Source organism: Tachysurus vachellii, chromosome 22 (genome assembly GCF_030014155.1).
Source record: "Tachysurus vachellii isolate PV-2020 chromosome 22, HZAU_Pvac_v1, whole genome shotgun sequence".
Taxonomy (NCBI): Eukaryota; Metazoa; Chordata; class Actinopteri; order Siluriformes; family Bagridae; genus Tachysurus; species Tachysurus vachellii.
Window position 1 is genome coordinate 18,972,024 of NC_083481.1, and position 17,500 is coordinate 18,989,523.

The window sequence follows — 17,500 nt, forward strand, 5'->3', positions numbered from 1 at the left end:
GTTTAACTCAGGAGTTATTGACTCGGGAAACTCCAACCTGTAAATATGTGACCAACTTTACTTTAGTGTGTCATTACTTCTGTTAATGAACTAAACTCTCCTGTAAACACTCGGTGAAGTTGGTACATGACAGCTGTCGGGGGCGGGGAAAGGGGCGGGGAAAGGGGCGGGATTCAAATAAAAACGAACCAATTACAGGGGAAGAAAAGACGAGAGTAAATTATGGACGTTTTAAGCAGCAAAACAAGTGGTTATATCGCGGGTACACGCTAATATTAAGACATAGAAGTCGTTATACGCAAACAGCCCTGTGGAAAAAGTAAGCATACTGTGTATACGTGCGTATGGCCCTGACTACACCACTGGCTGTGACACGTTTGCATATGTGGGGTTAATAAAACAGTCCCGCACGGGGCTTTAAACGGGGCTTTAAACGGGGCTTTAAACGGGGCTTTAAACAGGGCTTTAAACGGGGCTTTAAACGGGGCTTTAAACAGGGCTTTAAACGGGGCTTAGGGCTTTAAACAGGGCTTTAAACAGGGCTTTACTCGGGGCTTTAAACAGGGCTTTAAACGGGGCTTTAAACAGGGCTTTAAACAGGGCTTTAAACGGGGCTTTAAACGGGGCTTTACTCGGGGCTTTAAACAGGGCTTTAAACGGGGCTTTAAACAGGGCTTTAAACAGGGCTTTAAACAGGGCTTTACTCGGGGCTTTAAACAGGGCTTTAAACAGGGCTTTAAACAGGGCTTTAAACGGGGCTTTAAACAGGGCTTTAAACAGGGCTTTAAACAGGGCTTTAAACGGGGCTTTAAACAGGGCTTTAAACAGGGCTTTACTCGGGGCTTTAAACAGGGCTTTAAACAGGGCTTTAAACGGGGCTTTAAACGGGGCTTTAAACAGGGCTTTAAACGGGGCTTTACTCGGGGCTTTAAACAGGGCTTTAAACGGGGCTTTAAACGGGGCTTTAAACAGGGCTTTACTCGGGGCTTTAAACAGGGCTTTAAACAGGGCTTTAAACGGGGCTTTAAACAGGGCTTTAAACGGGGCTTTACTCGGGGCTTTAAACAGGGCTTTAAACGGGGCTTTAAACGGGGCTTTAAACGGGGCTTTAAACGGGGCTTTAAACGGGGCTTTAAACGGGGCTTTAAACGGGGCTTTAAACAGGGCTTTAAACAGGGCTTTAAACAGGGCTTAGGGCTTTAAACAGGGCTTTAAACAGGGCTTTACTCGGGGCTTTAAACAGGGCTTTACTCGGGGCTTTAAACAGGGCTTTAAACAGGGCTTTACTCGGGGCTTTAAACAGGGCTTTAAACAGGGCTTTAAACGGGGCTTTACTCGGGGCTTTACTCGGGGCTTTAAACGGGGCTTTAAACGGGGCTTTAAACGGGGCTTTAAACAGGGCTTTAAACGGGGCTTTAAACGGGGCTTTAAACGGGGCTTTAAACGGGGCTTTAAACAGGGCTTTAAACAGGGCTTTAAACAGGGCTTAGGGCTTTAAACAGGGCTTTAAACAGGGCTTTACTCGGGGCTTTAAACAGGGCTTTAAACGGGGCTTTAAACAGGGCTTTAAACAGGGCTTTACTCGGGGCTTTAAACAGGGCTTTAAACAGGGCTTTAAACGGGGCTTTAAACAGGGCTTTAAACAGGGCTTTACTCGGGGCTTTAAACAGGGCTTTAAACAGGGCTTTACTCGGGGCTTTAAACAGGGCTTTAAACAGGGCTTTAAACGGGGCTTTAAACAGGGCTTTAAACGAGGCTTTACTCGGGGCTTTAAACAGGGCTTTAAACGGGGCTTTACTCGGGGCTTTAAACGGGGCTTTAAACAGGGCTTTAAACAGGGCTTTACTCGGGGCTTTAAACGGGGCTTTAAACGGGGCTTTAAACGGGGCTTTACTCGGGGCTTTAAACAGGGCTTTAAACGGGGCTTTAAACGGGGCTTTACTCTGGGCTTTAAACGGGGCTTTACTCGGGGCTTTAAACGGGGCTTTACTCGGGGCTTTAAACGGGGCTTTAAACGGGGCTTTACTCGGGGCTTTAAACGGGGCTTTACACGGGGCTTTACACGGGGCTTTAAACGGGGCTTTAAACGGGGCTTTAAACGGGGCTTTAAACAGGGCTTTAAACGGGGCTTTACTCGGGGCTTTAAACAGGGCTTTAAACGGGGCTTTACTCGGGGCTTTAAACGGGGCTTTAAACAGGGCTTTAAACAGGGCTTTACTCGGGGCTTTAAACGGGGCTTTAAACGGGGCTTTACTCGGGGCTTTAAACGGGGCTTTAAACGGGGCTTTAAACGGGGCTTTAAACGGGGCTTTAAACAGGGCTTTAAACGGGGCTTTAAACGGGGCTTTAAACGGGGCTTTAAACAGGGCTTAGGGCTTTAAACAGGGCTTTACTCAGGGCTTTAAACAGGGCTTTAAACAGGGCTTTAAACGGGGCTTTAAACGGGGCTTTAAACGGGGCTTTACTCGGGGCTTTAAACGGGGCTTTAAACGGGGCTTTACTCGGGGCTTTAAACGGGGCTTTACTCGGGGCTTTAAACGGGGCTTTACTCGGGGCTTTAAACGGGGCTTTAAACGGGGCTTTACTCGGGGCTTTAAACGGGGCTTTACTCGGGGCTTTAAACGGGGCTTTAAACGGGGCTTTAAACGGGGCTTTACTCGGGGCTTTAAACGGGGCTTTACTCGGGGCTTTAAACGGGGCTTTAAACGGGGCTTTACACGGGGCTTTACACGGGGCTTTAAACGGGGCTTTAAACGGGCTTTAAACGGGGCTTTAAACGGGGCTTTAAACAGGGCTTTAAACAGGGCTTTACTCAGTGAAATATTACATTTTAAAAATGTGGGCCACGTGTTACTTTACTGCCGTACAGGAGACGTTTCAGTCCGAGTCTGCAGTGAAAATGGACGGATTTTAATGACTGAAGATAACGATAGAGCATGCAGTGTTTTATAAAGACAGTAAACATGCGAATGGAACGCAAGACAGGACATGTGGTGATAAATTACTTAAAATCCCTCAGAAGTTCTAAAATATTAATTACACCTAGCATTGTGAGTGTTAGCACCACTAAGACAGGTTCCTCCATAATTTTGAGAAATGGCAGGACTTTGACACTGATGAACGGAGACAAACTTTGTGAGTAGTAAATATCTTTGGTGTGAAGTGTTCATGATCCTCTCAGGAATACAGGGGAAAAAACAAGCAGATTATTTTCTGAAGATCTGCAGCTTGAAGAATATTACAGTCAGAAACAGAGCTTTAGAGGAGAAATGGAATAGAACACTGAAATGTGTCTATTAAAGTTCCACAGGGATTTATTTTAAATGAATTTTATTTCAAGATATTACATTCTATAGTTTCTATGGAGCTGTATGAGGATGTCAGGAGTGGCAGAGGAGTTCAGGATGTGTATGACAGCAGTGAGATGTGCTGTAGGTCAGACAGTGGAGTTTAAGGTGGAGGTGGGGATACATCAAGGGTCGGCTTTGAGCCCCCTCTTGTTTGCTGTGGTGATGGACAGGAAGTCAGACAGGAGGTCAAGAAGGTGCAGGAGTTTAAATATATAAGGGGTCAACCGTCCAGTGTGACGGGGAGTGTGGAAAAGAGGTGAAGAGACGAGTGTAGGCGTGTTGGAGTGGGTGGAGAAAAGTGTCAGGAGTGTGTGTGTGTGTGTGTGACAGAAGAGTGTCAGGAGTGTTGTGTGTGTGTGTGTGTGTGACAGAAGAGTGTCAGTAAGAATGAAAGGAAAGGTGTAGAAGACAGTAGTGAGAGCAGCTCTGATGTGTGTGTTAGAGACTGTAGCAGTGAGGAAAAGACATGAGGCAGAGATGGAGGTAGCAGAGATGAGGATGTTGAGGTTCTCTTTAGGAGTGATGAGAATGGACAGGATTAGGAACGAGTCAAGAGGAAGGACAAAGAGGAGATATATGGATGTGTTACATGAGGACATGAAGGTAACTGATTGTGAGAGTAGAGGATGACGAGGATAGAGTTAGATGGAAACAGATGATTCACTGTGGCGGGAAAAGCTGAAAGATGAAAGAAAAACATTCTAGAATTGACAGCAATATCCAACCTATACAGACACACACACACACACACACACACACACACACACACACACACACCTAATAAGGTGTCATGTTTTGTTGAGATTTTCAGGCAGATGAAGAGTTTCTTCAAAAACTACATCTTTTAGTAACAGCAAGTTTAACAATACCAGCATTTTAAAGCTTAAAATCAGAAATAATAAAACAGATAGTGTCTGTGATAGCGACTGTGTTGGTGATGTAACACAGACGTAGTATTTGTCCTGCACGTCTCAGTGCCTTGTTTATCCTCATGTTCGTTCTCATTCTGCTTTGTCCTTCCTCTTGCCTGTAAATGGAACTTTGCTGGCCACTGTGGACACGCCTCCTGTGAGAGCCGAGACTCCGCCTTTCACCAGGCCGACACCCACTGAAGGCACTGAGCTGACAGCCGATTTGGTGATTTCCAGGCCTTTCCCCCCCAACCAGGTGACTCCGCCTACAGTTGCCCCGACAACGCCTTTGGTGACGTTGAAGACACCCCCGGTGACGTGCCACAGGACCCCAGGAGCCGTGGCAACGTGTTTCTTACTGTCATCTGCAAAAGCCAGAAATGCAGCTTAGAGGTTTGAATAAGTCAGTTGTATTAATGTCATGATGAGAAGATTTCAACTGATTCGATTGTCAGTGAGACTCAACCAAGATTTTAACACGCACACACACAAAATATGTTACACGTGTGTGTAGATGTGTGTGTGTAGGTGTGTGTTTGTGTGTGTAGGTGTGTGTAGGTCTGTGTGTGTGTAGGTGTGTGTGTGGGTGTGTAGGTTTGTGTAGATCTGTGTGTGTAGATGTGTGTGTGTGTGTGTGTGTAGATGTGTGTGTAGATGTGTGTGTAGATGTGTGTGTGTGTAGATGTGTGTGTGTGTGTGTAGGTGTGTGTGTGTGTAGATGTGTGTGTGTGTGTAGATGTGTGTGTGTGTGTGTAGGTGTGTGTGTGTGTGTGTAGATGTGTGTGTACTACTCAAATAAAACTCTACAATAAAAATAAACCACTATATTCACTTTCTACCTTTTTAAAGGGATGTACTGTTACAGTCATCTTCAAATGAATTTGATCATTCACACACACACACACACACACACACCTACAGACACACACAAACAAACACACACCTACACACGCCTACACACACACTTTATTTGCAAAGATCAGTCATTATTATGATAATAGCTGAATGACACACTAGTTCTTACTCTAAAAGAAAAAAACACAAGCAATTTTATAAGGTAGGTGTGAGTGTGAATGCATGTGGTGTGTGTGTGTGTGTGTGTGTGTGAGTGTGTGTTTGGAGAGATGTGGGTGTGTGATGGAAAGAGATCTAATATATCTAATGATCTATTATTATATAAATTCGATATCAGTGACCGCATTATTAACACACAGAGTGTATTGCATCATTAACCCTTCAACACAAACACTGTAGCTCCTAGGGAACTGTGTGTGTGTGTGTGTCTGTGTGTGTGTGTGTGTGTTACCTGTGGTCCCATGATGATGTGTGTCTTGCTCTATTGCACTGATGCTGTGTTGTGCCTCACTGTTCACGCTCTACACACACACACACACACACACACACACACACACACAGAGTGAAAAAAACATGCTAGTTAATGATGTTCTCACAGTAAAGTGTGTAACAGATTTACAGTGTAAACTCCTGGACATCTGTATAACTCTTCACACCAACTAACCCAAACACTGCTGTTCTGCCTAGGGACAATCCTCCTGAATAGAACACAGCCAAAGTGCACACTGCTCCTCTAACCATAACAAGTGTGTGTGTGTGTGTGTGTGTGTGTGTGTGTGTGTGTGTGTGTGAGTGAAAGAGAGAACACAACTTTTTACCTTAAAGTATTTTCATTGAAAAGACAGATGAATAAAGCAGGTCATTAAGTGCAGGTAATGACAGTTAATGAGAGGGATGTATTTCTGCACCAGACCGATCTGATGTCCAGTGAAATAAACCAGTTCACACTAATGTAATAATTCACTCGGATTAAATTCGGGTTTTTCGATTGTTCAGAAAATAAAAATCAGGTGAAACACGCAGTAACTTCAGGCCGTAGTGATGCTCAGACTACAACAGCAGAAGTTTACAGATCTTTTCTTTACCTTCACCATGTTTTCTGCAGCGGAGCTTCTGTGAGTCAGTACGCCGTCAGGTGATTCATCTAAACCGACTCACTGAATTATTTCTCTCTCTCTCTCTCTCTCTCTCTCTCTCTCTCTCCCTCTCTCCCTCTCTCTCTGTCTCTGCCGACGTGGCGCTGTTCTCTCTCGTTCAACCCGGATCGATCTTACGTCATCACTGAGCAACTTTATGGTCGAATCGGTTCTTTTCCAAACGACTCTCTGATCGAGTCGATTCCCTTACACGTTTTGATCTATAGCACAGCCTTTGGTGTAAGAGCAGTACGGACTAGTTTCAATAAGTAATAAAAGCAAGCATTAAAAATTACAAAATAAAAACATGATTCAGCATTTCTTGTCTTGATATTAAAGAGATAACATTATTTCTACATGCTTCAAAGAGCTGAATCAAAAGTATCATACATCAGAATTGTTCAAGCGAACCGATTGAGTAAAGCGACTCATAACGGACCTTGATTACTCACACACACACACACACACACACACACACACACACACACACACACACACACACACACACACACACACACACACACACACACACTCACACACACTAAAAAATCAGCTGCTAGTTAAAAGTCAAAGTCTGTTAAACTGTTTTCTATCTGAACTTGGTCCTATTTCTGCAATACTTTTGTCATATTTCTGTTGCAAAATGATGTCCTTGCTTTCACGGCGCTTTTTCACGGCATTTTCAGTATTAAACATCATTAATTACTGCACAACACAACACCATGTCATTACAGTCAAGCTGAACAGATTATTTCATTATTACTGTCAGCAGAAGGACCCTCTGTGATTTATACTTTGTTCATTTCTCTGGATAAAGCGTCTGCAGGATGCCATGAATGTAGAACTTTGTGTTTAGCTCTATGTTGTTCTGTGTATCTCTGTAGCACTGACTCATATATATATATGTATATATAGTTGAAACGACAATAAAAGCTTCTTGACCTGACTCTTGACTTCAGTACATATTATTCATAAGCATTGTGTGAACTTTCATTGCTGTGTCAATGGCATCCACCTACATATTAATTATCACTCAGTTATAAAATGCACCTTTAAACTATACCTGAATTTTCTAGATTCAGACCTGAGAGCAGGAATGTGTCGTACACAACATTTACAACATTTAGCAGACTACTTATCCAGAGTGACTTACATTATCTCATTTTTTTTATACAGTACAACTGAGCAATTGAGGGTTAAGGGCCTTGCTCAGGGGCCCAACAGTGGCAGCTTGGTGGCCTGGGATCAAACTCACAACCTTCACATTCTGTAGTCCAACACCTTAATCACTAGGCTACCACATGCCCTGAACATTAACATTAAACACTAACATGTTAAAGTGGAATTCACTCATATGGCCTGAATGGAATTTCGAACTCATAAATCCAAACATCTCACCTCGGTGGTCACGTCTCAGAAACACACACTAGTAACAAAATAAATAAGAACTTTCCTTTAATATCATTTTATTTTTGAAATTAAGAAATGACAGCAGAAGAAGCAATAAAAATGAAGAAGCAACAGAAAATGGAAACACTTTTTATCGTGAGCACTTGATAAATATACAATAGTTTATAAAGGCTACACACTTTACCTCAAACTCTTAATCACATGACCAAAGGATCCCAAGGGCGCACACACACACACGTGCACACACGCGCACAGTATGCGCACACACACACACACGCGTGCACACACAGGCGCGCACAGGCACGCACGCGCACACACACAGGCACGTATGCGCACACACACACACAAGCGCGCACACACACACAGGCGCGCACACAAACACACACAGGCACGCGCGCGCACACACACACACGCATGCGCACACACACACACAAGCACGCACACGCACACACACAAGCACGCACACGCACACACACAGGTCCTATAGAGTATATAGAGTAAATGGTCAGGAATTTTGACTGTTGATCTTAAATGCGTTGTTAGGACTGAGAGTGATGCTGTGCCACCATGTGCCAATCAGTGCAGAAGCCACACCCATTGTCATGATGACCAAGCCCTAGTGGAGCAATTCTTCCCAGCAGATGGGCTTAGAGAACACCTCACGTTCAAGCCACAGGTCGTAGGTTGTGTGAAAGTCATCAGGTAGTGGCACGTTTTGACCCAAAACACTCTGGAGACAGTTATCAACCGGCACCAGGTCCGGGTTCTGCTGAGCTGCATCGTAACGCCGTGCATTAAAACGCTCGATACATGCACGCAGGGAACACTCCTCTGCCTGGAAGTCCCAGGGACGTGCGTCCAGATCTGCTACACACACAGAGAGAGAGCAGGTCTATGTGGGTATTGTTTTATATTAACAATTGCTGTTCTCAGTAACTCAACTCACTCACACACATTATAAACAACTTTGATATTTTCCAGAATATAAACAAATGAGCAATTTATCCAGTGACCACCAACCATGATTAAGTTCTGTTTAAAAGGTGAATAAAAACTTTGATGTATTATATCATTTTTTCTGGTCATTTTACTGGAGCTGTGGAACTGAAAAGCAACATTGCTGAAGACTTCTAATCGTAAGTGTGTGCGAGACTCACCATTGCCGTACGCCCAGTCGTCATTGAGCCGATGACGAACCTTCTGGTAGATGGCTGACATGGTCTTCATGTTGCTCTTCCTCCACTGACGACCCAGATATTTAGTCTGAACCTTCAAAAGCTTCAACACGTACAACTGCAGCATTGCCTGCTTCACCTTCAGAGCTCTCTTTAGGATCGGAGCTGACTTAAATACCACTAACATCTGTGGGCCCACAAACATATTCACACACACGTTTTCATCCATGATGCTCAGACTCTCATACTGGATGCTACTGAAGCTGAAGCTGGATGCTCTCTGCTGATCTGAGCAATCTTGATAATGCAGCAGTCATAAAAACAATTATGTGTGTGTGTGTGTGTGTGTGTACCATAGTTCTGGAGTGTTTCCACTTGGTGAGTTTGTTGAGGATTCTGAGCAGGTTTATGCAAGAGAATAAATTTCTCCAACAGAACTGGTTATTATCTCCAGCTTCCTGTAACCACACACACACAGCATTTGTAACAAATTTGTATATGATACGTCCAGCATATAGTATTTGTGTGTGTGTGTGTATATATATATATATATATATAATATATATATATATATATATATATATATATATATATATATATATATATATATATATATATATATATGTGTGTGTGTGTGTGTGTGTTACCATGCTTTCTGCTGTTAGCTCAGGTAACTCATGCAGGATGCAATGGGGGAAGTCCAATACTGAAATGCTGAAACATAAATTATTGTCATTTTAAACAATAAACTACCTCATTATGTTCTTACATGTGTGTGTGTGTGTGTGTGTGTGTGTGTGTGCTGGGGGTTGGTTACCTGTTTTTTGCAGTGATGTAGGACATGATGTTCTGGTTAAAGAACTTTAAAATCAGCGGGATGCAGTTAGCAAAGACAAGGTGCTGAGCCATGTACTCAAACTGGAACACACACACACACACACACACACACACACACACACACACACACACACACACACACACACACACACACAATGTTATTGTCAAACTCATTACTTGTTTGTCTGTATATGAGAGAGAGAGAGAGTGTGTGTATGTGAGTGTGTGTGTGTACCTGGTAGATGTGGTTCAGTTTGAAGTGTTTTAGTAAGAGCAATAAAATAGCAGAAATGGCTTTAACAATGATCTCTTTATGGCGGTTCACATCCACTCCCAGCTTCATACTCTGTAACACTGTGGTTCTGTAAGGATACACAACATTAGCATGCACACACACACACACACACACACACACACACACACACACAGATCTGCAGTGTGTCACACTTACGGCATCTCTTCCGGCAGAACATCAGCGAGGATGTTAATGGAGTCCGTCTTTGCTTTTGATGTTGGAGCAGCAGCGAGCAGGATCTTTAATAGAGCGATCTGAGGGGTGTGTAAACACACGTCACTGAGCGGTTTGGTGTGTGATGGTTTTTATAACAATGATTATGGCTGGACACTCACCATGTACTGAGGCAGGCTGGGTAAAATTCCCTGATACAGCAGCTCAGTGGCACACAGATCAATCTGCTCCTCACCCTACACACACACACAATATTTCCCTTTCAGCAATCACTGCCCCCCAAGAAGTGTATTTCTGTGTGTGTGTGTGTGTGTGTGTGTGTGTGTGTGAGAGAGAGAAAGAGACTCACCCCAGACAGTGGAGATTTCTGAAACTCCTCCTCCTTTGAGATTTGAACCTCTGCAATGGAGACATACCTATGCTACACACACACACACATGTATAACACAGTGTGCACAAATACACACGAACATTCCTGCCACCAAGGCTATTCCTTCTTGTTACAAGTTTTGAAAGCTACAAACGATTGTATATAGTGTTAGAATATAACACTATTATATTTTACACAGGGAGGAAGCTTTTATCTGACCTGCTTCACTCTTTACAATCATGGTGAAAAGCTACAACATCAGAGACCACATCAGCTTGCACTCGTTAGAGCCCAGAATAATAGGGAAACATTAATTCTTTTTATTAATGTTTTATTATTTTTTTATTAATACATTTATTGTGCTGATACCATAAAGGAGTGTGTGTGCAGGTGCTCCTGTTAAAGTACTTGTGTGCTTTGGGTCAAGCTCTCTGAAGCTTAAGGTCATGAACTGTAACCCTGTGAAATGTCTTGATACAGCTTTAGGATGATGATGTACAGTGTTTGTGTTCTGTCGTTTCCCCTCGAGGTCTTTCTCACCCATTTCAGGAGATCTTGCAGGATGGCCACTGCTAGGGAGCGGAGCATCAGCATGGAATTTCCCTTCATTTGTACACGTGTCTTAATCTCACACTAACTGGTGACTGATGAACACTGAGGTGTTATAAAAGCTATAATGCATCTTCTGGGGTCGTGTGAATGTGGCTGGGATTGATGCAGGCTTCACATTAATAAACAGTTCTTGTCAGATCTGTCAGTAACCATTATACTTCTCCCAGCCTGCACTGTAAATGATCAGTCGCACACTCAAGAAATTACAATTCATTTCAAAAGGTTTACAATTTTATGTCGCAGCTTTGCTCTTTCTGCTTGGAGCTACAGATTCATCTAACAGTGAATGTGTAGGACCTACATAATGGCCCCAGCACAGGAGCTCCCACAACCACAGCTCTCACACCTACAGATGGGTCTGTCTATGTCTTATCTCAATCTTGCCTTTATTTAGACTTGGAAGCACACACACACACAGACACACACAGACACACACACACACACACAGACACAGACACACACACATAGACACACACACACACACACACACACACAGACACACACAGACAGACACACACAGACAGACACACACAGACAGACACACACAGACAGACACACACAGACACACACAGACACACACACAGACACACACACAGACACACACACAGACACACACAGACAGACACACAGACACACACACAGACACACAGACACACACACACACAGACACACAGACACACACACACACAGACACACAGACAGACACACAGACAGACAGACACACACACAGACAGACAGACACACAGACACACACAGACAGACACACAGACAAACACACACACAGACACACACAGACACACAGACACACACACACACAGACACACAGACACACACACACACAGACACACAGACAGACACACAGACAGACAGACACACACACAGACAGACAGACACACAGACACACACAGACAGACACACAGACAAACACACACACAGACACACACAGACAGACAGACACACAGACACACAGACACACACACAGACAGACAGACACACAGACACACACACACACAGACACACACAGACACACAGACAGACACACAGACAGACAGACACACACACAGACAGACAGACACACAGACACACACACAGACAGACACACAGACAAACACACACACAGACACACACAGACAGACAGACAGACACACAGACACACACACAGACAGACAGACACACAGACACACACACAGACAGACACACAGACAAACACACACACAGACACACACAGACAAACACACACACAGACACACACAGACAGACACACATACACAGACACACACACACAGACACACACACACAGACACACACAGACAGACAAACACACACACAGACACACACAGACACACACACACAGACACACACAGACACACACACACACAGACACACACAGACACACACAGACACACACACACACACACACACACAGACACACACAGAGTATTACCTGTTTGAGGGTTTTGATGCTCTCATGGATTGGCCGTGGTAAACCCACCACTGTGTCTGTGTCACTATAACACACACACACACACACATTAATCACTTTATATAAAATGGAGCAATGAATATAGATGTTAGTTAAAGTGACTCACTTTCCCAGTGTATAGCCGATGAATTTACTCCTGCTACATTCCAAAAAGTTCTCAATGTCTTTCTCCCTATCACACACACACACACACACACACAAAGAGTACATTTGAGTCTGCGTCACTGTTCACAACTGGCATTAACATGCATCCTGAGTGGCTAAATCACAAGTGTGCAGTCCGGTTGTGTAGCCGTTCACACCTGGCATTATGAAAGCACCTACAGTGGGCACTCGTGATCAGATTACATACACCACTTCCACTGGAGATGCAGGCTGTCATGCAGATTTATTATATCAGTCTAATGCTGCATTTGGTTTCAGACAGAAATGTTCTGTGAATTCTCTGCTAACAAAACTTATAGATGAATAACAAATGAGACAATCAGGATACAGTGAGACATGTTGGCATTCACACTGCAGAGCTGATGTGCTCATGTGTGTCCCAAATCACTTCTGAATGTGGTTTCAGTGACTGCATTATAATTAGTGTCTTCAAGAAACACATCAGTACATAGTGCCGTCCTACAGAGATCACCCAGGACTAACGGCAGGTGTAAACGAGGCCTGTGTCTGTTTACTTGAAACTGGCTGTTAAATGTGTCTGTACCGGACTTTTGGAGCCCACGGAAGCCCTTTAGGGAAGGACAATCTGTCAGAGGAGGGGTGAGGAAGAGGTGGGGCCATGACCTCATCACGCTCCACAGGAAAAGGTTCTGTCTCTAGAGAATTCTCGTTGTCATCACTCTCCTCCTCTTCTTCCCGTGTGTCCTCTGTCTTAAAGGGATCCTTCTCATTAAAGGCCTCTAAATTCTCCTGCTTTATCAGGGCCTGATTGAGACCGGTGCAGGAAACCAGGTGGGAAAAAAAAAACAAAGATGGGGAGGATAAGTGAGAGGAAGATGGGCAGAGAAAAAACAGTTAAAGTGTAATGTTAGAGTTGTGTGTAAGTGAGAGAGAGAGAAAGTGACCTTGTGTTCTCTGCGTGTACGTCTTTGTTGCTGGTCAATAATGTCACAGGCTGAGGTGGGAGGGGAGGAGGCCCTCATGCTCTTCATCACTCTAATGCTGTCTTCAGGAAGGCCGGGCAAACCAAGTTCTGCTCTCTTGCACACCTTTAGACTCTGCAGTTGCTCAAAGCCTCCCAACGTGAACTACACACACACGTGTACACACATACAAACAATTATTCCCACAGACATACACACACATTTATTGTCTCTCTCTCAGACACACACACACACACACAATGACCACGTCATATCAAAACAACTAGTGTAATTAGTAAAGGTTTCTCCAGGTCCATGGAGCTACATAAAACACTACAGAAACAGATACTGAATGAAATGTTACAGTATGACACAAAGTTTTCACACCATCAGAATTCAGAAAGATCTGCAGTGTGGCCTAAACGTTAGTTAAAGCTAAACTTCTTTGGACACACGCACATCAGATTTTACAACGACTCGAGTGTGTTCAGAAACACAGGTTAAACCAACACCTTGGCACCAAACACCTTCAGCACTTTGCCCTTCCTCAGACTGGTCTTTAGGCACTCAGCACTCCTGAGTGGAAAATCTTGTCATACCTCAGACTCGGTCACACTGCTGTAATGACTTGGTCTTCACACATTTATCATGTCGACTGCATGAACCTCCTACTGGCTTATTGTCTAACACACATGATGAAGTGCACCTTTGTTACAATAAAAGATAAGAAGAAACACTATTTGCTACATCTGTGATCGGTCATAATGTTTCAGTTCACCAAACACAAACATATACACAAAGTCTCACACACACACAATTCTACACACATGTTAGTAAAGACAGACAAAGATGGACAGGTTACCAGAATGGTTTTCCAAAGCAGCAGTAACACTTTCTTCATGGGGAAGTGGGGGGCGTGGCCACTGCAGAACTTGGTTATCATGGCGAAGAGCATTACAGAAACTGGCTCACTGTTATACAACGATGATCCTAAAACAATAAACACACACACGATCAGTTATACCTCTGCATTTCAGTACACACAAAAAAAAAAAACAAACAAACATACAAATACACACAAACACACACACACCCAGCTCTGTTTTAAAGGTTTCTCTTAATGCTTTCCACTCAGGAGGATCTGCAGGCTCTTCATGCCGAATGGTCTCCACTATCAGATACAAGATGTTTAAGAGCACCCTACACACACACACCAGGTATGAAGGTTATTTAAAACTGTTAAAATTGTGCATGAGAGTGTGTGTGTGTGTGTGTGTGTGTACCTGAGGTCTGTGCTGTCTGCAAGGGATATGGCAGCTTTCCTTACTGCACTGCTGCAAGCTGCATTATTACTGATGTATGCACACACACACACACACACACACACACACACACACACACACACACACACACACACAGCAGTTTAGACTTCTCAACGCTCCAACATTCTACAGCAGTCACACCCTTATTCTAACCTCATCTTGTCCTAGGTTAACTCTATTAACATTATTATTACTATTATCATCATTGTTGTTAATTAATAAATTGTTAGAGACATGACAAAGAATTACTCAATCTCCATGTTGAGCAGCTCCACCAGGGCAGAGAACGTTCCAGCTTCCAGCAGTAGGAACACATTATACCTCACCCAGTACTGCAGCTCCACCTCTGAGCTACATTCGGCAAACGTCCCTGTCTCACACACACACAGTTAGACAGGACTCTCAGTTTATGCCAATGTGTGGAGAAAATGTGAACATGAGTGTAGTTACTGATCAGAGTATTGTGTGTGTTGTGCTGATGATGTGTGTGTGAACTCATCAGCCTGTATGGTACTTCAGTGGATCTGTCTGTGGTACATTTACATAGTTTGGCAGAAGTTCTTATTTAGAGCTACTTACATTTCTCTCATTTCTAGGTTGAGATGATCTAGATTCATGTTGGTTAATGGCCTTGCTCAAGAGCCCAGCACTAGCAGCTCAGTAGTTCTGTTCAGTGTTCTGACTTAACCACAGAGCTAGATCTTCACCTGATGCACTGCTGAGAATGAACTGAAAACCATGGATGTAAATCTAAGTGTGTGTGTATTTGACTGACCTTGGGCCATGTAGAGTAAAGCCCTGGCGCCCTTTAACCTTTTAACTCTGCAGGTCACATCCAGTCCATCTAGCAAACGCAGAGCATGAGCCCGGTGCTCTGACACACTGAGGTCCACCCAGCGCTTTTCACACACTGTAAAGCACAAACAGCACATAGACACCAAACACACGTTGTTGTTTTTTTTTTTATCTAAAACTGCTGCTAATTCTTGCTGCCATGGAAATAAAGGGAGACTTACGGTGTGTGTGTAAATCCTCCTCAAAGCATTTCCTGTTGAGCTGAAACTCTGGACCCTCAGTGTAACTGTACAATTCTGACACACACACACACACACACACACACACACACACACACAGTAAAATACTATAATGAACGCTGTAGTAATTATCATGTGTGACAGGAGGCACACTGTGTGGTCCAAACCCAGTGAGGAAGAGAAGAGAGCACATGGGCCACATGTTCACTGAGATATTCACACCACTGGAAACTGATAGCTGATAGTGAACAGTGAATCACAAGTGAATTTCATTTGTCCAGTGCACTTTTAATTGATGTCTAGTGTATAGCTGTTAGCTACTAGCACATTGTAAACACAAACTGGCATTAGTAGTAGTTAAATAATAACACACCTGACTTTCATAATGCTTCCTGCAATACATTACATTCTCAAGAGCAGAAATTAGGAATTTTCATGCCATCTCAGAGTTGTGTGTGTGTGTGTGTGTGTGTGTGTGTGGTGTGTGTGTGTGTGTGTGTGTGTGTGTGTGTGTGGTGTGTGTGTGTGGTGTGGTGTGGTGTGTGTGGTGTTACCTGACAGTTCAGTAGCCCATTTATCAGAGTCAAAGTACTGAAACTCCAGATCAGGAGCTTCACACACCCCCTGTAACACACACACACACACACACACACACCTGACATAATTAACATATAAACACAAATGTTAATTCCGAATCGTTGTCCAGCTTTACAAAGGGGTTTAATTACTGCCTTTAATTTTCTCCTTATTTTTAAATTTTCCAGGTTTAGTAAAGACAAAACAGACTAAACCTTAAATTTACAAGGATATAAACAGTCAGATTCGCCCCAGTCACGACCTCCTTAACTTACTATGTTCAAATGTTTTATTATTATTATTATTATTGGTGTTGTTGTTATTATTGGTGTGGTTGTTGTTACGGAAGCATCAATCTGAATAAAAGTGTTTAGCCTGTTAGCCTGAGCTAGCGTTAGCCTGTTAGCCTGAGCTAGCGTTAGCCTGTTAGCCTGAGCTAGCGTTAGCCTGTTAGCCTGAGCTAGCGTTAGCCTGTTAGCCTGAGCTAGCGTTAGCCTGTTAGCCTGAGCTAGCGTTAGCCTGTTAGCCTGAGCTAGCGTTAGCCTGTTAGCCTGAGCTAGCGTTAGCCTGCATGCTAACACCTCAGAGGACATAATGAACCGTCATTTATTCACGTAATCACATGACTAAATAAAGATGCGCTCACCTCAGAATCTTTCCTCTGATTTCGCGTGAATTCGGTTCGACCTTTTCCAGCGAACATCGTTTTATTCTGTTTATTATTCCCGGCCAGTCCTCCATTACCGCCGCCCTCCATCTTCACCACTGTCAGTTCAACCTGCCGAACTCTCGCGAGATCAGCGCGTACACGACAACCAGGCTCTGATCTCGCGAGATCAGCGCGTACACGACAACCAGGCTCTGATCTCGCT

The 17,500-nt window shown here is 43.7% G+C and overlaps 2 protein-coding genes across 4 annotated transcripts; both read right to left on the reverse strand.

The window, feature by feature from the left end:
- Positions 1–3,313: 3,313 nt before the first annotated feature.
- On the reverse strand, positions 3,314–6,625 carry zgc:153675 (uncharacterized protein LOC768179 homolog). The gene is made up of 3 exons (XM_060858108.1): positions 6,202–6,625; positions 5,568–5,637; positions 3,314–4,626 (listed from the first exon to the last, which is right to left on the reverse strand). Exons 1-3 carry the CDS (start codon positions 6,208–6,210, stop codon positions 4,352–4,354), a joined length of 354 nt encoding a protein of 117 aa, XP_060714091.1. The 5' UTR covers positions 6,211–6,625; the 3' UTR covers positions 3,314–4,351.
- Positions 6,626–7,701: 1,076 nt separating this feature from the next.
- Positions 7,702–17,471, reverse strand: strip1 (striatin interacting protein 1). 3 transcript variants are annotated; one of them, XM_060857859.1, is made up of 21 exons: positions 17,275–17,471; positions 16,607–16,676; positions 16,035–16,109; positions 15,794–15,928; positions 15,268–15,388; positions 14,980–15,048; positions 14,790–14,896; positions 14,559–14,686; positions 13,679–13,861; positions 13,318–13,538; positions 12,715–12,780; positions 12,570–12,633; positions 10,493–10,564; positions 10,305–10,379; positions 10,126–10,223; positions 9,910–10,036; positions 9,655–9,755; positions 9,485–9,551; positions 9,191–9,295; positions 8,820–9,024; positions 7,702–8,529 (listed from the first exon to the last, which is right to left on the reverse strand). In XM_060857859.1, the coding sequence occupies exons 1-21, from the start codon at positions 17,383–17,385 to the stop codon at positions 8,279–8,281; spliced, it is 2,451 nt and encodes an 816-aa protein (XP_060713842.1). In that variant the 5' UTR covers positions 17,386–17,471; the 3' UTR covers positions 7,702–8,278. The 3 variants fall into 3 exon arrangements, with proteins under 3 accessions (XP_060713842.1, XP_060713843.1, XP_060713844.1); XM_060857860.1 differs by having other exon boundaries at positions 7,702–8,526; positions 17,275–17,470; XM_060857861.1 differs by lacking the exon at positions 16,607–16,676 and having other exon boundaries at positions 17,275–17,416.
- Between the last annotated feature and the right edge of the window lie 29 nt (positions 17,472–17,500).